The following is a 20,142-nucleotide window of genomic DNA, read 5'->3' as shown; positions in this document are numbered from 1 at the left end:
AGCTTGGCCGATGCAGATGGTGCTCTAGAGCCCTGTGGCTGTCTCCGCAAGGTCAGCACCACAGCAGGCTGGTAATTCAAAGATTAGGGACTGTGTTAGCATTACAAATATGGAGAGTATCAACTTGTTTTAAGGCAAATGCATGCTTTTACTCCCAATGTACTAAAAGTGTATTGTACTTCATCTCAATTGATGGATCTCAGCCTTTGTGAATCTAATAACGTAGGCTTGTCTGTATAAATTATAGATGGATCATTCAAACATTTGGTTGGAGGCTATAATTTGAAGAAATGTATGAATTTGAATTCAGACAATTCATAGACATCTCAAAGGATAAGTGCATGGCTTCACAAATGATAAGAGCATGGTCATCCTTTTAATGTTCATATAGTCTAATTATTTGTAGACGCAATCGCATAAGGCTATTTTGGGGAAGCGAAGTGGCACCGTCGTAGTATTGATTGCCCCAAACACGCTAGCTGCATCTCCCCCTGCCGCCGCGGGTAGTTTGCTGTCTGTGAAAACCCTGCGCCTGTGTGAAACATCATACCCACGGCCACGCTCTCTGTGCATGGTACCCTGCCGCGCGTTTGACAGCGGAATACTAGAATACTACGTTAAAGGGCGACACTATTCCCGTGTCATTTCAGCTGTACGTTTATACTTGCTGGGGTCTTTAAAATGTATCCTGTAGCAGTGAAAATAAGGGAGCATATGATTTGATGGACCATTTCTCAAGCTTTTCCTCGAGAACCCGGTTACCTTAGCCAATAGCGCGTTATCCTGTGTTTTTGCGAAATCGATTTGGGTAGCAGCACAAGAAAGTCACTGCGCATCTCATCCATCACACTGTTGTAGCCTTCAGAATAACCGACAATTACGCATCTGCATCTTGGGATAATTAAGCAATTTAATGGAGACTCTTTCAAAGGAACCATTTCGTAGGACTGATATTTGCTTTTTGGACACCGTTGCTTATCAAGCTTAACGTTTGGACATCGGTTACTTGCTTTGCTGTTAGGTGCCACTTTTGGATGCTGATGGAAATAGCTTAACCCATTGTTTTCAATAGCTGATACATACACTCTGTTTTCTTACTCTGTTTTCTTCGTGACAATGCCAGTCCAAGCAATGCCCCGAGGTCGTTCGCTCAGCCCCGCGTCCCTGTCCCGTAGCCTCTCCAGACTCAGAGAGTTTCGGACTCGGACTCGGATAATGCTTTCTCTCGGAGTTTCTCAGATGGTTTTGGGAAGTCTGATTTTGGCAGTCAGTTTTGCTGCTCTGGCCCTCACTACCTCACCAAGGGTCAGACATTCGTGTCCATTTTGGGCAGGTTTCTCTGTAAGTATTTCGTTAATTAAGTATTAATATTCATCCAACATGTGAGTTTATGTGTGTGGGGGGGGGGTTGTGGCTCACTGTTTATTGTTATTTATAAATTGACCCATTTCGCGGGAAACAGATCTGGAACGTGCTCACACCTGGTAAGCATGTCCAGTTGGGACAACACGTGTTTTATTGTAAATTATGCAGACGTTGTAAAATCAACATTAATGCCATAAATTATTTCGTTGATTGACTGTCACCAACTGATCAGTGCTTTTAAACGCTTTCATTTGGCATTGTGTTGTATAGGCTACAGTAGCCTATTGTGACATAGGCCTACAGATGGCCTATCGTTGTGAAATATCTACTCTCATTTAGGTAAGATTAATTAGTTGTTTTTTTGTGTCACCTTGTTGCAATTTGTTTGTAATAGTATTGCTCAAAATAAATACTCATGCATGTTTGGAGCACGGTGTGAAGGATTTCTCTCAGCTAGAACTCAGTGCTATTTTGGCTCTCATCTTGTTTATGGATGGGAGTCTCACATACAGGCTACTGGCTTTGCAACCTTGACTCAGGGGAGACGTAACATAGTAATTTAAATTCCAGGACACTGAAATTAGTATGAAATGTTGTTTGGGATGGTATGTATTAATTTGTGTGATTTCGTATGAAATGTTACGAACAGAATTAGGAATTAGAATACTAGAATGGACATTAACCTTCTTATTATGGAGTTGGTCAACCACGGTTTTGCCAGAACTGTAATAAGATATCGTCTAAATCATTATTTTGAAGAATTTATCTGCACTGTATGTTTGTTAGCTAGCTAGCCAGCTAGTTTTAGAGGAATGATTCAATTCAAATTAACTGCCAATATTCCAACATTCCTTTCAAACAATGCAGTCAATCCACCGCAATACACTGGCTGAAATCAGTTGATGATATAATTTAGATAAAACGTGTCATGTAGCTAGCTAGCTAGCTAGCTAAAACAAACAACATGTGCCATTTAGCTTTCTTCATCAGAGATTAGGCTTTTGGAAAGAGATTGACATTGTCCTGGTAAAGTTGTCAGTCTGACTACTGTCATCACCACTATAGATTTCAAGCAAATCAAACAATATTTGGACATAGCAATCTAATTTATCCTCTGAAAGTTAACTTGTTAACTAGCCATATTCATGTGATCTGTTATTAGCTAGCTAGCCAATTTGACATGGTCCATCAATCAATGTAGCCTATCATGTCTTCCAGCAGTAATTGTGATTAAACACTATTTAAAAACTGTTGAAATGGGATAATGTTAGCTAACTTCACTACGTAAGTCTACGTTGGTTGAATAAAAAATATATATTGAGGTCTACTTACCACTGTTTAGCCAAGTTTCTACTGGTAGCTTGCAAAGTAAACAGTAACGTTACTTCGGCAAATGCGCCCTTCGGCTGCTTGACAGGCAGACCCCACAAAGGATGGGGAATGAACCTAAACCACTCATACTTGTCAGGTAAAGTTCACTTTTGTTTTATATCACTCAAATATCCAATTAATTGTGGCAAATATTTAGAGATATTGTGAGGCTACCCTCACATATCTGAAATTACATGACCAATTGGTATTTACTGATCATGAAAAGCATGCAGTGAGGCCTACTTGCTGTAGATCTATAACTGTCGTGATAGGGTTAAACGTGTGCAGATCTTTGTTTACTATGTTACGTTTAGTCTATGAGACCAGTCTAAGTTCTACTGAAGTCTGTAGGTTAGAGGTTCATAGCTTGCAGCTGGGCCATCAGTGATGGGGGCTGTTCTTGGTACAGGCACCGTCCCCATGTGGTGCTGGTCATATTTGTCTAACTTTTCCTGTGAAGAGAGTCCCTGTGGAGAGAGTGGTCTTATCAATATATTTCCCTGTCACTTTGTGTTAAAAGTAATTATTCTCTCACACACACACATGCACGGATGCACACACACACACTGTACGGACATTGTTTTCTGCGCCTGAAAATTGAATTACAGTTTCTCTAAATATTTATGAAGGCACTCTTCCTTGATTTCCTGCCAGAGATCCAGCCAGTGCATTAAGCTGGGAGGTAGTTCCATTAATTATAGAGGGATAATTGAGGCAGTGTATAGAGGGTGATGGTGGTCTCTGTCAAAGGGGATATGTGTGTGTGTGTGCTTGTTTGTGTGTTGTCGGAGATAAGCAACCTTGGGGTGAAAGTTCACAGGTCGGGCTATGCTCCAGGAGATCAATTCCTGGGATTCACTCACTCAACATATATGTACACTACACGGCCAAAGTTTGTGGACTCCCCTTCAAATTAGTGCATTCGGTTATTTCAGCCACACCCGTTGTAACGGGTGTATAAAATCTAGCACACAGCCATGCAATCTCCATAAACAAATATAAACAAAGTATAACGGCCCATACTGAAGCGACTTTCAACATGCCAGCATAGGATGCCACCTTTCCAACAAGTCAGTTCGTCAAATTTCTGCCCTGTTAGAGCTGGCCCGGTCAACTGTAAGTGCTGTTATTGTGAAGTGGAAATGTCGGCTCAGCCGTGAAGTGGTAGGCCACACAAGCTCACAGAACGGGACCACAGAGTGCTGAAGGGCGTAAAAATCGCCAACTCTCGGATGCAACACTCACTTCCGAGTTCCAAACTGCTTGTCGGGACTTTCATGAAATGGGTTTCCGTGGCCGAGCAGCCGCACACAAGCCTAAGATCACCATGTGCAATGCCAAGCATCGACTGGAGTGGTGTAAAGCTCGCCGCCATTGGACTCTGGAGCAGTGGAAACGCATTCTCTGGAGTGATGAATCACGCTACACTATCTGGCAGTCCGACAGACAAATCTGTGTTTGGTGGATGCCAGGAGAACGCTCCCTGCCAAACTGTAAAGCTTGGTGGAGGAGGAATAATGGTCTGGGGCTGTTTTTTATGGTTCGGGCTAGCCGCTTAGTTCCAGTGAAGGGAAATCTTAACGCTACAGATAAAATTACATTCTAGATGATTCTGTGTTTCCAACTTTGTGGCAACAGTTTGGGGAAAGACCTTTCCTGTTTCAGCATGCAATGCCCCCGTGCACAAATCGAGGTCCATACAGAAATGGTTTGTGGAGATTGCATGGAAGAACTTGACTGGCCTGCATAGAGCCCTGACCTTAACCCAATCGAACATCTTTCGAATGAATTGGAAAGCCGAATGCAAGCCAGGCCTAATCACCCAACATCAGTGCCCGACCTCACTAATGCTCTTGTGGCTGAATGGAAGCAAGCCCCCGCAGTAATGTTCCAACATCTAGTGGAACACCTTCCCAGAAGATTGAAGGTTGTTATAGTATCAAAGGGGGGACCAACTCCACATTAATGCCCATGATTTTGGAATGAGATGTTCGACGAGCAAGTGTCCACATACTTTTAGCCATGTAGTGTATGCATGCTGAACACATATAAACCCAACATGCAACAATTTCAACGATTCTTTTGAGTTACAGTTCATGTAAGGAAAACAGTCAATTGAAATAAATTCATTAGGCCCTAATCTATGGATTCCACATGCCTGTTTAGGGGCGTAGCCAGAGGTGGGCCTGGGAGGGCAGAGTCCCACCAACTTGGGCAGAGGCCCACCACCCACTGGGGAGCCAAGCCAAGCCAAGCCAATCAGAATTATTTTTTACCCACAAAAGGGTTTTATTACAAACGGAAAAACTCCTCTGTTTCATCAGCTGCCCGGGTGGCTGGTCTCAGACGATGAAGAATTCAGATGTGGAGGTCCTGGGCTGGTGTGGTTGCACGTGGTTTGCATTTGTGAGTCTGGTTTGACGTACTGCTAAATTAGTTGTAGGTGGCTGATGGTGGTGAAATTAACATAAAATTATCTGGCAACAACTCTGGTGGACATTCCTGCAGTCAGCATGACAATTGCATGCTCCCTTAAAATTTGAGACATCAAGTGGCTTTGTGTTGTGTGACACAAATGCACAATTTAGAATGGCCCTTTATTGTCCCCAGCACAAGGTGCACCTGTACAATGATCATGTTGTTTAATCAGCTTTTTGATATGCTACATCTGTCAAGTGGCTGGATTATCACGGCAAAGGAGAAATGCTCACTAACTGGGATTTAAACAAATTTGTGCACAACATTTTAGAGAAATAAGCTTTTTGTGCATATAGAACACTTCTGGGATATTTTAATTCAGCTCATGAAACATGGGACCAACACTTTACATGTTGTTTTTATTTGTGTTCATTGTAGAAGGTTAGTAGTTGTAGGGAAAGATTGCCTTTCTATTATGTGTGTTTTTAAGGGGAAAGCAGTTTGTACGATAAACGTGAGCATGTGGTGGAGCAAGAAAATCTAAGCATTGTTACTCATTGTTTGGTATGAATCATAAGTTGTTCATCTTACTAGGCTGTTAAATAACTCCATGCTGAACTCTGTGTCTGTGTCCGAGGCTGATTTCCTTCCCTCACTTCATTGTTCATGTAAAAAAAAAAGTCCTCTGCTGCTGGAACTTGAGTCACTTCCCCCAGCCCACCAACTGCTTCATTTTCACCCTCAGTTGTTACAAGCAGTGTGGCCAGGGGTGCAACTTTCACTGGAGACGGGGAGGACATGACGCCCCCACATTCTGAAATTCCAGTTTTATCATTGAGATGTGATACAAAACACAAGTGTGCTTTAGGACCATGCGGACACCTCAGATTGGTCGTTTTCCCGGGTTCAGCCCGCTGGATTTAGGACCTTTTGCAGATACAACCTTTTATTCTCTATCATACACATATCATGCACTCAGAAATTGTATTATTCTGCTTGATGTGTAAAACACAAAAGGGGACATATTTGCATATGTTATGGTCTTGTGAAGGCTGGCTGAATTCTGGCAAAGATGTTATTTTATATCAGCATGTCTACAGATTCTCCCTTCTCCCTGTTTGTGTTTGTTTGGAAATGTTTATACTGGAGACTGTCATTAGAAGAAACTGTGTAACCTAGCATTTATAGCGGCTAAGAAATGCATTGCCATTAATTGGAAAGTTGTTTATCCTCCCACAATGTCACAATGGATGGCAGGAATGTCAAGTTAGGTATCACTAGATTTGATTTATTACATGATTAAGGATATACTGTGCAACTTTCAAAAGGTCTGGATGCCTTATATGGAATACTGTACGACAAAAAGAGTCTGCATTGAAAACATGCCCACGTAAGGGGAGATACTGTACCTATTTAGGCAATCCCTAGCTGCTGGGCTGCTCAGTCCTGGCCTGCAGGGTCTGCCATACCGTTGGTTGTCACTCTGGCCTTGGCCTAACACACCTGAAACCAATAATGAATGTTTCACTAATATCCAAAAGCTGAGTGGGGTGTGTTGGTTTGGGGTGCTGCAGGGCCGTAGACCTCTAGGGACAGGACGGGGGGACCCAGCTATATTGTTTGCAAGTAAAAAGAGCTCTACAGTAGGCCTATTAGGCCTATGATATTAACTATATGGAGGATGTACTGTTTCTGTGTGTTAATGTACAGTGCCTATCACAGTGCAGGTGCATTTCTACAGAGACTTGATTACACACAGGTGGATTGTATTTATCATCATTAGTCATTTAGGTCAACATTGGATCATTCAGAGATCCTCACTGAACTTCTGGAGAGAGTTTGCTGCACTGAAAGTAAAGGGGCTGAATAATTTTGCACGCCCAATTTTTCAGTTTTTGATTTGTTAAAAAAGTTTGAAATATCCAATAAATGTCGGCACTGTATGTGTAGGTGTATGTGTGTTTTTATTAAACTTTTCTTTTCCAAACCCTTCCTTTGAGACATATATTTAAAAATATATATATTTAAAATGAAAAGGAAGTTGTGGTGTTCGGGAGAGAGTTGAGTTATTGACTAGACTGGTGGGTGTTGGGCGTGCAGGTGGCTTGGGCTGGCTGGGCTGTCTGGCTAAAATGTGAAATGGAGGATGTCCTGATAAAAATCAAAAGTCTTTGTACTTTATTTGTAAGAGTTGTTAATTTATTAGGCTATTTGTTAAAGGTGCAACACAATATTGATTATTGAATTATCATTGATCTAGTTCAGTCTTAAAAATATTTAATAATAATTCTACCTGGTTCGATGACTGTGGGCATTTTTTCTTACTTTCTGTTGTTCTGAATAGAGACGGCTAGAAGGGCCATGGGTCATATTAGATTGTGTAGAAGAGCAGGAAATTAGCTTTAGATGCCCACAAAAATGTAAGGACCCCCCTGAACCCCCCCTTCTAAAACCAAAGTTGCGCCCCTGAGTGTGCAGTGTGTGAGTGAGAGAAAAAGCACCTTAATCATTACTCACTGCACTGGGGAAAGTCATTGTTGTTGGTCACAACAAAGTACGTTTAAGTAAAGGTTTTATTTAACTAGCTAACGCTGGGTAGTTCTGGCTGTGTGAGAAACTGATAGGGAATGTTTTGAAGCTCAAAATACTTGCTAGCTACAGAATTACTTGCACAATCAATCACTGCCTTAGTCTTATTCATAGGGTCAGCAAGTTAGCAATGGGTATGCCACCAGTCAAGAAGAGAGAGAAATGCAGGACCTAAGAGTTTTTTTAAATGAGTGCAAAGGACTGTAAAGTAAGGTTCTTGACAACTGCCCCCACACCACCCCTGGCAAACTAGCAGGAACATTTCAGTGCTTTCAGGTTCGTTGTCTTTAACTTCATCACAGTGATTATGGGTCATATTTGGTCATCATGATCATGGCAGAAGAGTGACAGCCATGAACAGACAGGCAGAGAGGAAGAGAGAGAGAGAGAGAGAGAGAGAGAGAGAGAGAGAGAGAGAGAGAGAGAGAGAGAGAGAGAGAGAGAGAGAGAGAGAGAGAGAGAGAGGAAGAGAGAGAGAGAGAGAGAGAGAGAGGCCACAAACCAAAAGGTAAGCTAGTGAGAAGTGCTTCTCCATGCCCATAGAGTTCATAGCCTGATGATCCGTCATGGTGGGAATCAATCTGAATTATCATGTATTATCTCTGATGAAATGACAGCATCTTAGGTCTAAAGGGTGTACTGCATGTGTTACCTTCATCCAGGAGAGAGGCAGGCATGGTAAAAACCACGGGCAAACACGGGCAGAGAGAGAGAGAGAGAGACCGCAAATCAACAGGTAAGATAGTTAGAAGTGCCCCTCTAAGCTAATTGTGTAGAGTGGAGATTTTAATTTCAGTTTGACCTTTCATGCCTACCTTTAACAAAAATATATATCGTTTTTATGTGTATGTTGCTGGTTATTATTACAGTATAATAATTATTATAAGTTCAAATACATTACATTTCCAACCATACAGTGTGTAGAGCAGCAGTAGTAACAACCTGACATACTGTAGGGGAAGTGAGAAAAATACTGGGAAATTCATCATACAGTACCAGAGAATGAGTAGAAAATATTTGTTTAATTGAATATGTTTTCTGCACATAATGAATGGCCCTAAGACTGATTGGACTGTACCAGAGTAAGTGCCCCTCTGTAAGTCCCACTTTAGCCTTGTAAATGTTCCCATTTGTAAGTACATTTTGTGTCTGTATCCTTTTCTCAAAAGTCACCAGAAATTAGCATTTAAAAGCAATCCTGGACCCCTGTAAAAAAATTCCCCCCCACACCCCACCGTCAGAGTTGCTCCTACGCCCCTGTTGTGTTTGTCCAGAGGCAGTGTGTGTGAAGCTGATTGGTATGAAAACAAAACTGGAGTCTCTTCTCCTCTACACATTCATTCTGGAGCTGTACAGACTTGTATTTATAAAATGTGGTGAGTAGTTGACTCAAAGAGAGAGAAGGACAATAGTTGAGCAGTTTTTAACAAATTCATTTCTTCAAAAATTAAGGAGAAGCAGGAGAGAGAGAGCTAACTATATTTCGTTGTATTTTTCTTCACTTTCACTTACTTATCTAGAGAATGCAGCTAGCTAATGTAGCTTACTCAGATACCTAGCTCAAACAGAGAGTGATGCTATGTTAGCTAACTGGCTATGGATATCCAACACTGGAACTTTACCCAGTTTTATTAATTTATTGCCACCGGGCCCCACCGGTGAAACTGCTAAACTGCTTGCTGACTGTACAGTGTACTGCATGATTGTAGCTGGTTTACTAACACATTAGTTCTCGTAGCTATGTTTACTGTGAAGTTAGCTAATATGGTGACAATGATGTAGGCCGTGTGTAGCGGATAGTGGTTAGAGGTTATGATATCAAGGTTTGGCTTGGAATGTTTTTTTCGCCTGCTCACAGACAGCTGATGTGTTGTGCACTGAAATACACAAGCGAAGGGAAAAGGTGAGATGAGGAGAGTGCGTATATGCAAGAAGGATTTAAAGAGCAAAGTGATCATGCTGTTTATATGTGGCTGCTCTGAATGTGAACTGTGTTTGCATGTGATCAGGGTGAATTCATTCTAACGATTCTATTGAAAACAGAAAAATATTTCTTAAATGTAAGCAAACGCAACGAAACGGGAATTAACATACCTGATCAGCCAGATGAGGTCAAGAGAGTGCAAGGCAGTATTGAATGTGTCACTTTCTGTCACCTTGATTAGTCAAGTTTTTCTCTCAACCTGTGCCCCTACGTTGTAAACTTTCATTCATTGGCCAGGTTGTAGCAACCTCATAATGTGTATTGGGACAATTCAAGTAACCTTAACCTATTGATGGTACATTGAGCTGGGTGAATGGAATATGAATGACAGTCATCCAATATGCTGTAATAGAAATAAGGCCATGTTCATAACTGCCACTGCTATACTGATTGTTCCATTTTTAATGCTGCTTTATTACTCTGTGTGTATTATACTGTGTTTGTACTATACAAGTGTACTGTTAGCGGACGGTAAGGATGGTTTTACTTTGCTTCCTCCACGTTGGAGTCTTCCAGGGCCTGATGTAAGTGGCAGCCCAGAACAAACCAGTGTTTCTGGGTCAGTGCCCATCACTCTGCTCCCCAGAGGTGGAAGACTTCTCCAGAATAGGTATTCTGTATTCTCAGACTGCCTGATTAGAGTGAAGAAATGAACACGGTCTCTAAACATGCCCCTCTCTCTCCTCTCTCCACCCTGCTCCTCCACCCCTATCAGCATCCGGACACAAAGAGCCTGGGCTCTGTCGCTGACCACAGCAGGACGATAGGCTGTGTGTGTGTGTGTGTGTGTGTGTGTGTGTGTGTGTGTGTGTGTGTGTGTGTGTGTGTGTGTGTGTGTGTGTGTGTGTGTGTGTGTGTGTGTGTGTGTGTGTGTGTGTGTGTGTGTGTGTGTGTGTGTGTGTGTGTGTGTGTGCATGGCTTTTAGACCACACATGCAGAGTCGACTTCTGAACAAACAAATCAGTGTGTCGTCCTCTGCCTCTTTGTGTGATCTACTCTTTGTGTGATCTACCATCTTGCTAATTAGCTAAACACTTGTACTACTGTTTGGATGGTGGAATGAATGGAATGGGTTTATATACTGTAGCGCTGTTCCAAAACTAATAGACCTATGAAATATTTATCATCCATAAATCTGTTGCATAACGTGTGGAAATGTCAGGTCAGACAGATTGTTAATCTTATTGAGAAAGCAATAAGTACAAGAAATGGCAGCAATCGATTTAAGAAACCTTTGCCAAGCCAATAATAGCTCTTTTCAGAGAACGTCGGTGAGGGGAGAGAATTGACAGCAGGGTGGTGGGTTGTGGTGGGCTGTGAAAGCTGTTCAATGGAATGCCAACAGTAGGCCGGGCCAACCAGATCGACTGCAGTCCACAGCTCAATGCTAAATGTCCTCTGGCCTGGCCATGACACATTCCTTATAGAGCCAAACTACTGTAGACCTGTCAGACATTAATTATTTATTAGAGTAGCTACAGCATATCTATACTAGAATAACAACGGTTAGATGTGAAGCATTAGGAGGGACTGGTGGTGCTTTAGCTGCTCAAGTGGTCCTCATACAGTACTGCATATTGCTGTACCCACTAATATGAACAGCACCATAAATGTCATGACTGCGTCTGAGCAACTCTTAAATGCCAGCTGTCTGAATGTTGAATCCATCTCAATGGTGCTTGACAGGAGGAGACAGACCTGTTTCCCTCCCTGTCTGTGTGCTGCTTCTAATATGATTTGGTTGGCTCCACAACTCACTCCAGTAAAACTGGGAGGAGAGGAATGAGAGATTGCGTTTAAGGTTGGATGTAAATCCAGCAGACCGGTTGAGTGTCTCCTCTGTGTCCTGTGGCTCCAGTGGATAGGGACAGTTCAGCACAACCTGCCAAATCACACACAGTTCTGTGGAGTAGAGTAGCCACAGTGAACGGTGTGTCCTGCTCACAGCTGATACCCTGGCCTGTGACTGTAAGTGTGTGTGAGTGAAGACAGCTTCACTGATTCCTAACAGGTCTTCAGGCAGCTCTCTGGCCCGGGCCAACAGAACAGGAGCTCAGAGGATATCCTGTTCTGTTCAGGAGCTCTGCTCGCTGGGTTACTAATTATTAACACCCACTTGAGAACATACATCAATAGTCTGATAATATTATATTGTTGCCGACTGGCTGCTGCTGACTACCTGTTGGAGAGTGGATGTTGAAAACCCAGAGAGAGAATTCAGTGTCCCACTTCCGAATGGTGTTAGCATTAGAAATAGCCCAGCTTTCTGTTTCACTCTATTACCGCTGGTGGGGAAATGCTTTTGTGGGATTTCTTGCATGAATGAATGTATTAGAACAGATTCACAACATTATGTTCACTAGTCAAACTGCTACATAACCCCTTGCTTCAGGATTACTTTGATGTGTAAAACATTATACAGTATTTACTCACCCGAGCAGTAGGGATTTTTGGGGGGAGGTTGGGGAAACGACCACAATACTGTCACACTGAGTTGGTTTGTTATAGACCTTAAACTCTAGTCTTAGAGAGAGAGAGAGAAGAGAGAGAGAGAGAGAGAGAGAGGGAAAGAGAGGGAAAGAGAGAAAGAGGGCGAGCATAAGTAATCAAGTTGTTTAAGTGTCTGGGTGTGTGCCGAGCCTAATTCGTTCAGATGGAAGGTGGAGGGTGATTTGTACTGCGTGTCAGATGCTGACAGGCCCAGTGCCCCTCTGGTGCATGGAGTTACAGCATAAGCACGTGCTCCCTCATTTATTCAGCCCACTAGTCTAGTCCGCCGTGTAATTCACACAGAGCTCCTAATGCGCTGAGCCTCGGCATGAGCAGGTAACAATTCTCTATTGGTTAGAGGCCAGGTACCTACCAACACCATGCTGAGCCTCTCTCTCTCTCTCAATTTCAATTTAAGGTGCTTTATTGGCATGGGATACATGTTTACATTGCCAAAGCAATTGAAATAGATAATAAACAAAAATGAAATTAACAAAACAAATGTTACAACAAACAGTACACTTACAAACGTTCCAAAAGAATAAAGGCATTTCAAATGTCATATTATGTCTATATACAGTGTTGTAATGATGTGCAAATAGTTACAGTACAAAAGGGGAAAGAAATGAACATGCATATAGGTTGTATTTTACGATGGTGTTTGTTCTTCACTCGCTTGCCCTTTTCTTGTGGCAACAGGTCACACATCTTGCTGCTGTGATTGCACTCTGTGGTATTTCACCCAATAGATATGGGAGTGTATAAAAATGGGATTTGCTTTCAAATTCCCAGGACCTCTTCTCCAGGTCTCTCTCTCTCTCTCTCATTAGTCCAGCATACCCACATTCTAACCTTGAAACGATAGAACTCTAGAATCAGGTACATTTCAAGCCCCGTCAGTTTAAAATGAGTGGACACGTAAAGTTACAGTATATTCAGGAACACAGACATCTGCCCGGCTGCTACAGAGTTGTTAGTGTAGTGTATGTGTGATAAGTGTGTACACAGTATGTATTTCCGGCCCCATTGCTGTGTGTATTGTTTTGGGCTGCACTGTCTAACTGTAGGTTTTATTCAATATCTAACTCCAATCCCACATCCTGAAATCTCCTCCACCATGGCCATAATGTGACGAGGAGCAGAGCGGATGACACACAGGGCTGAGGGGGTAATGCTCTGCTCTGTGTGGGAGAGAATGGCTTTCTTCTCTGAGCAGTGGCTAATTTACCCACCCACCAACCACTTCATCACGTCATTACCCTGCACTAAACAAGCAGAGAAACGAGCTGCTATGAGATTTACTGTACGTTTACCTCTGTGAGCAGAGATCTTTGTTTTTACCCTCAGTTGGACATTGAGATGGTTTCCTACCTATGGTTTAATATATGGTTTTGCTTGTGCATAACATACCATCTGCTCTCTCTGTGTACGTACTGCACAATAGGTTATGTGTCTCCAGACATGAATGCTAGTCCTAGCAGCACATGACATGATTAACGGTTGCTGATTGAGATTGCATCTCGTAAATTATGGGGTTGGATTTCTGTTTAGGCTCCTTTGTTGTGCTGTGTGCAAACAGGGGGAGCACTGTGTGTGTGTGTGTGTGTGTGTGTGTGTGTGTGTGTGTGTGTGTGTGTGTGTGTGTGTGTGTGTGTGTGTGTGTGTGTGTGTGTGTGTGTGTGTGTGTGTGTGTGTGTGTGTGTGTGTGTGTGTGTGTGTGTGTGTGTGTGTTTCGGGGGGGTTGAGTAATGGAGATGTCATGTAGTGGGGTTCTGCTGTAGATTGGACTGACAGCTGAGAGGCGCTGGGCTCCAGATGCAAGAGGAGAATAGTCAAGCAGAAAGCAGGAGAGAAGGGCACTGGCCAGCCAGGTACCTGAGAGCTGATGGGAAAATCTATCACAGACAACTGCCATTGTAATTCATGTGTGATGTGAAGAAGGTCTATGTGCTGTTCCCTGAGGAGATCTGATTCTCCACACATCTCTCTATATCTCTCTGAACATTTCACCAAGTTATCTCTTCTTCCCCCAGGTGTCCAGTGATTGAATAACACATTGGTGATTGAATGATTTGGGCTTCTTGGAAAATAATGAAAAGTGAAAGTTAATGAAAGACTCGCCATCAGGGCCGTAACTACATAATGAGGAAACCGAGGTCCGGACCTCTGTCATTTTTTCGAATAGAAATAAATATTTTGTAAACAAACCCTAATCAATTAGCCTATGGGTCGACTTCTACATATTGCTCCCAGTGTTGATCAAAGCTTAGAATGCTGATATTATTGATCTGACTGAGTAATAATCGCGCCTGCCTCTTTGCGAACGAGTGGAATCATTTTCCTTCTTTTAACCTGCATCCCCCAGATTAGCCTTTTTAGCGGCACATTCACCACTCTCTCAAACAGCTCAGTGATGAGGCTGAGGAAGGCTGCAATGCATGCAGGAGGAAGCAGAGAGAGCGTTTAGTACAGTTGTTCCCAAACTTGGAGTTGGGGCTCCATGTGGGTCCCCTGAGAAAATCTATATTAATCTTATCAAACAGGTTAGGAATTCTAAAAATGTAATACCATTTAGTTCATAACGGTTGTTGTTCGACTTGTCTCGATCACCCACTGGAGTTCATAGTTCACCCGCCATTACCCACCTTTTTTTCCCCACTATATCACTGATATTAATACAGAATCGCGAGTAATATTCATGCGAATGTGATAACACGATCATCTGTGTGCTCCATTGATGTCTGTTTGTGTGGAGCTTGATTAGTAATGCCTAGGAAGACCAATGTGAACACTGTCCTTTCAGAAAAGCCATATCTATGTAAGGAATGGATGATTTCATGCAATTCATCATTACAACTGACTGGACAGTGTCAGTGGGAAACATTTCTCCTATTTCCCACCTTTCAAGGGTATAATATTACAATTGTATAGCTAATATGCCATGTATTTGTAGATCGACCAAAGTGAAGGAACCTACAGCAGCCAAGGTGATAATCCATGGGGTCATTGTTGCTTGTTTTTACTGTTCTCTAAATACCATTTGAATGAAACGTGGTAAATGAGCTTCTACTTTCAAAACAGTTCAGACCTCACTAACACTCAAACCCTGGTTACTGCCCTGCTCACCATTCACTGTCTCAGCTACAGAGACTGTCATATCTGCATAGTATTCACATAATAGTGTACTACTGTACTTCTCACAATGAAATCCGAATCAATTGCGTTGCAGATGCATTGCATTGCATTACATCTGAATATGTTTTTATATATTATCGGATTAACATTCATTTGAATTTTAAATAAGCGAGTCATAGCTCTCTTGTGACCAGACAAATGGGAGACATCCATAGTGGTTTAGATAGTGGTCATTAGTGGTTTAGAGTATTCCTCTGAATTGAATTTGTTGCATACTAATTGCCAAATGACTGGCGCCTGGGAGGGATGGGCTCACTGGAATGCCTGTCTCTCCCTGCGTGGTTAAACTTCATAACACCACAGACACAGGACACTGCCTTCGATTAGAGCAGAGCAGTGACTGTTAGTTAATACTCTGATGCTACAGCTGTGTAATGGTAAAGGACTGGGCAATGGATAACGGAAGATGGATTGGAGCTGCTCAGTATTTAAGGTGAAAGTGTTCCGCCACGAGAGAGCTCCAGTATCAAGGTCAGCTCTCATGTGCAGCACGGTAGAAGCTCTTCACCGCTATGTGAGGGGATGGCAGGGAAGGTGTATAACAGAATAATGTTCCATATGAAGGTCTTGCATGCGGACTACCCTGGCCTCGTGCATATGCATCCGCGCTATGATGTTGTCCATCCATGCCAGGTGCGATCAGGACACGCAGGTTAAAATGTCAAAACCAACTGTGAACCAACTATATTTATTTGGGGGCAGGTCGAATGACACATGAGACATCCATGGACACTTAGCTGTCCTGGGAGATGAACACTGGGTTGTTATTTAACCTGCTTGTGGTCCTCTTTTTAGCTGTTTCTTTGTATAATTTTGACCCGGAGTCATACAAAATTGTGTGTTTCTCTACTCCCAACGATTAATCCACAGATAAAAAGGGAATCCTATTTAGTCTTTAAATAATCCCTTGTCATTTGTCTTTCAAGCATCCGCGTGGGTTTATATTTTCACTGATACCCAATAAGGAGGGGACTTGCAGTGCTCGGCAGACTCTCGTTCACGCGCACGAGCGAGCAGTGTGGGAGAAATGATTGAATAACATGTATGCGTACATTTATTTTGCGATTCTCACGCACGCAACGTGGCCGGCGAGGTTTGCGTGTTAGAGGATGGTGTTCATATTTCTGCTGAGCAGTAAGGCCTTTCTGTGCACCTGCAGGGCGAGTGTGTCCTTTCTCATCCATACTTTTACATCCAGACACTCTGACCTTAGGTTGCACCTGGAACAAGCCTTGAAGTTCACTGCTTGTGTGAGCTTTGATATAAAAAAAAAACACTAAAAAAAACATGAGCTGGCGCACACCCAGAAAATAGTTTGTGTGGAGGTGCTGACTAACGGAGGATAAACTATCAAAATTAAAGTATGCGACTTTCTTTATTTCGATAGTTTATAGCTTTGATATGAACAACATGAAGGCGACGACCCACCAAAGTTCAACGTTGACCTCTGACCTTAATGTTCACATATTCTCTGTGACCACGGCAGCAGCCATGTCAATCAAAGAATAGAGATGGAGCATTAATCCTAACATAAATGTATACCGTAGCAACTCTCTCAGGTCATCTCATGAACACACAAACCTAGAGAGCTGGTCACTGGCTACAGTCCTGAGTTCTTACTCCTGAATGACATGTAGCCCAACTTGGTTGGAAATGGAAAGCTTAATTCAGCAGTCAGCCTTTTAACCAGACCAGTCGTTCAGCCAGGGCCAGTGTTAAAAGGCTATAGGTCTCGGGACTCACAGTTTTAGATCAATGGTTTTCCTTAAGGGAAACCTCAATTATTGCATTTGTTTTCAGAGCCCTCAAGGTTAAACCGGTCTGCATTGACCAAGCATTGATCAATTAATTAGATCAATTATTGGGTTTATGTTGTGTTTTTGTTTTAATTTGACCTGCTCGTTTCATGTGAACTGTGTAGATAAATCATTGATGCGGTGACTACAGATTTGGGCTCTCTTATGATGAGCTCATGTGCTGTACCCTCATGGGGGACTGAGCTGGCCCTTGGTGTCATTGTTTGTGTCTACACAACACGCAACTTCTGCTTTCAGAATATGAAGATTGCATTGAAAAGACGGGTCGAGACCCACAAAAGTTGCTTTGTGGTCTGATTGTGTTCAGATCTGGTTGACCACTTCAGAAGGTGGTCAGGAATGCATTGTGTGTGGATTTCTCCTCAGACAGGACGCAATCAGGCTACCAAAAGCGTATTGGTGACGTTATCAGCACTCCTCGCACAAGTCTCCAGAAAACGTGTGTTTTGGGACTGAGAGGCACCTTTTCATTATAATGTTGGAGGAAATACGTTCCTAGCGTGTGAGGAATGTGTTTGCTGACCTCATAAATGCTAGCCAGCTAGCTAATATTCAGAAAAACTCTGTTTTGTTTGGTTAGAGTTATGCTAACCCGTTTGCAATCCCTTTAGTCTTTCTTGCAAGCTACAGAGGTTAGCTGGCTAGTTAGCTACAGAGGTTAGCTACAGTAGTTAGCTACTGTCTACCACACTGTGGACATGGTAGACACATTTAAATGCAGGTGTAGATGCATGACACGTTCGGAATTCCATGATCAGATCTCTATGATCAGAATACTAAAGCTGCATTAACTGTCAAGTCTAGACATGGTCATTGATCGTTAATTAATTTTAAAAGTGCACTTCTCCTTTGTAAGTATGGATTCATACACTCTTCGAAAAAAGGGTTCCACAAAAGGGTTCTTCGGTTGTCTCCATAGGAACAAGGTTATTGTAGTTTTATAATTTAATATTCATATTTTTATTTCTATTCGTTTTTAGATATTTATTTGAAAATTAGTTTCAGTACATTTTCAGACTTGATTTACTAGTTTTTATTTAGCTTCAGTTTGATAGAAACATTTCTATTTAGTTTTTAGATTATTTATGTAACGGTTGTCTTCGTACTCCTCTGACGAGGAGTATGAAATGTCGGACCAATGCGCAGCGTGGTATGTGTTCATGATGTATATTTTACTGAACACTGAAAATACAAAATAACAACGTGAAATAAACAAAAACCGAAACAGTCCTGAAAGGTGCAGAAAACACTAAACAGAAAATAATCACCCACACCTAAAATGGAAAACAGGCTACCTAAGTACGATTCTCAATCAGAGACAACGACAGCTGCCTCTGAGAACCATACCAGGCCAAACACAGAAATACAACATAGAAAAAAGAACATAGACTACCCACCCCAACTCACGCCATGACCAAACTAAGACAAAGACAAAATAAAGGAACTAAGGTCAGAACGTGACAATTCGTTTTAGTGTTAGGGACAGAAACCCTATTATATTTTTCCCAAAGTTTAAAATTAAAAACATAATTCATTATGGTTTTTATTTTATATTAGATTTGCAGTCAAAGATAATATTTTCAGTATAGTTTTCGTTTTTCAAATGTTTTTGGTTTTGGTTTACTAAATAGTTTTTCCAGTTGTATTTTTTATTTTCATTGACTATAATCACCTCGCTTAGGAGAACCCTTTTGAATAACCATTTTTGGTTCCAGGTAGAACCCTTTTTATTTTCATGTAGAACCCTGGAACCAAAAAGGGTTATTTTAATGGTTCTCCCATGTGGACACCAGAAGATCCCTTTAGATTCTAGCACCTTTTTTTCTAAGGGTGTATTGGCCATTACTGTACATGACTCTCAAGGGACTAAAATAAATCAATGGTGGGTGACTACTGTGACAACCTCATCTAATGTAATGAGGCTGAGAGTTAAAAGAGTGATTCCAAGCCATGCTTTATAGTAAGGTGCCGTTAGCCAGTATTACTCTGGATTACTTTGGCTGTCCATCAGATTGTTGCTGATGGCTGGGTTCTGATGCTTCCCGTGCCTCTGATCTCTGTGGGTGGATGTCTTCCCCCCTCCTCTGATCTCACAGAGCTGCTCCTATCTAATGTCTCCTGCCAAAGTGACACCTTCCTGATATCAGCCCATCAGTGCTACTGTCTGCAACTTCAATACAGATAAGACATGCACTGGCAACTTGATTATCAAGACAAGCCCCACCCTACACACACACACACACACACACACACACACACACACACACACACACACACACACACACACACACACACACACACACACACACACACACACACACACACACGTTTGTTTTACTATCATTGTGGGGGTTAAATAATTGATTCCCATTTATAATGATATTTTCCTTAACCCTTAACCTAAACCTAACCCTAATTCTAACCCTCACCCTAATTGTAACCTTAACCCTAAACCTAACCCCTATGCCTAAAATAGCATTTTCCCTTGTGGAGATCGACGAATTGTCCTTGTTTTACTATCCTTGTGAAGACTTCTGGTCCCCACAAGGATAGTAAATCCCAAAAATCACATACACATACACACAGAGACACATAAGGGTACATGAGGTGTGGTATACGGCCAATATACTACAGCTAAGGGCTGTTCTTAGCCCTTAACCGTGGTGTATTGGCCATATACCACAAACCCCTGAGGTACCTTATTGATATTATAAACTGTTTACCAACATAATTAGATCAGTAAAAATACGGTCTGATATAACAGGGCAGTCAGCCAATCAGCATTTAGGGCTCGAACCACCCAGTTTATAATCTACTGTATACCACTCTGGCCTATAAAGAATGACTCTGATTGATGTGAGGAAGGCCTTTCCTTCATTAGTGGTAATTGTGACTGAATCATCAAAGCTTTGT

At 42.1% G+C, this 20,142-nt stretch overlaps 1 protein-coding gene across 1 annotated transcript in view; it reads left to right on the top strand.

The window, feature by feature from the left end:
- Nucleotides 1–580: 580 nt before the first annotated feature.
- LOC124033818 (protein FAM189A1-like) overlaps nucleotides 581–20,142 on the top strand; it is a 136,836-nt gene continuing 117,274 nt past the window's right edge. Inside the window, exon 1 of the mRNA XM_046346171.1 lies at nucleotides 581–1,341. Within this exon, the coding sequence (XP_046202127.1) occupies nucleotides 1,117–1,341 (225 nt within the window). The 5' untranslated portion in view covers nucleotides 581–1,116. The remainder of the gene's footprint in view (nucleotides 1,342–20,142) is intronic.

The sequence above is a fragment of the Oncorhynchus gorbuscha genome, linkage group LG04 (assembly GCF_021184085.1).
Source record: "Oncorhynchus gorbuscha isolate QuinsamMale2020 ecotype Even-year linkage group LG04, OgorEven_v1.0, whole genome shotgun sequence".
Lineage (NCBI taxonomy): Eukaryota > Metazoa > Chordata > Actinopteri > Salmoniformes > Salmonidae > Oncorhynchus > Oncorhynchus gorbuscha.
This window is presented reverse-complemented; position numbering and strand designations above follow the sequence as displayed.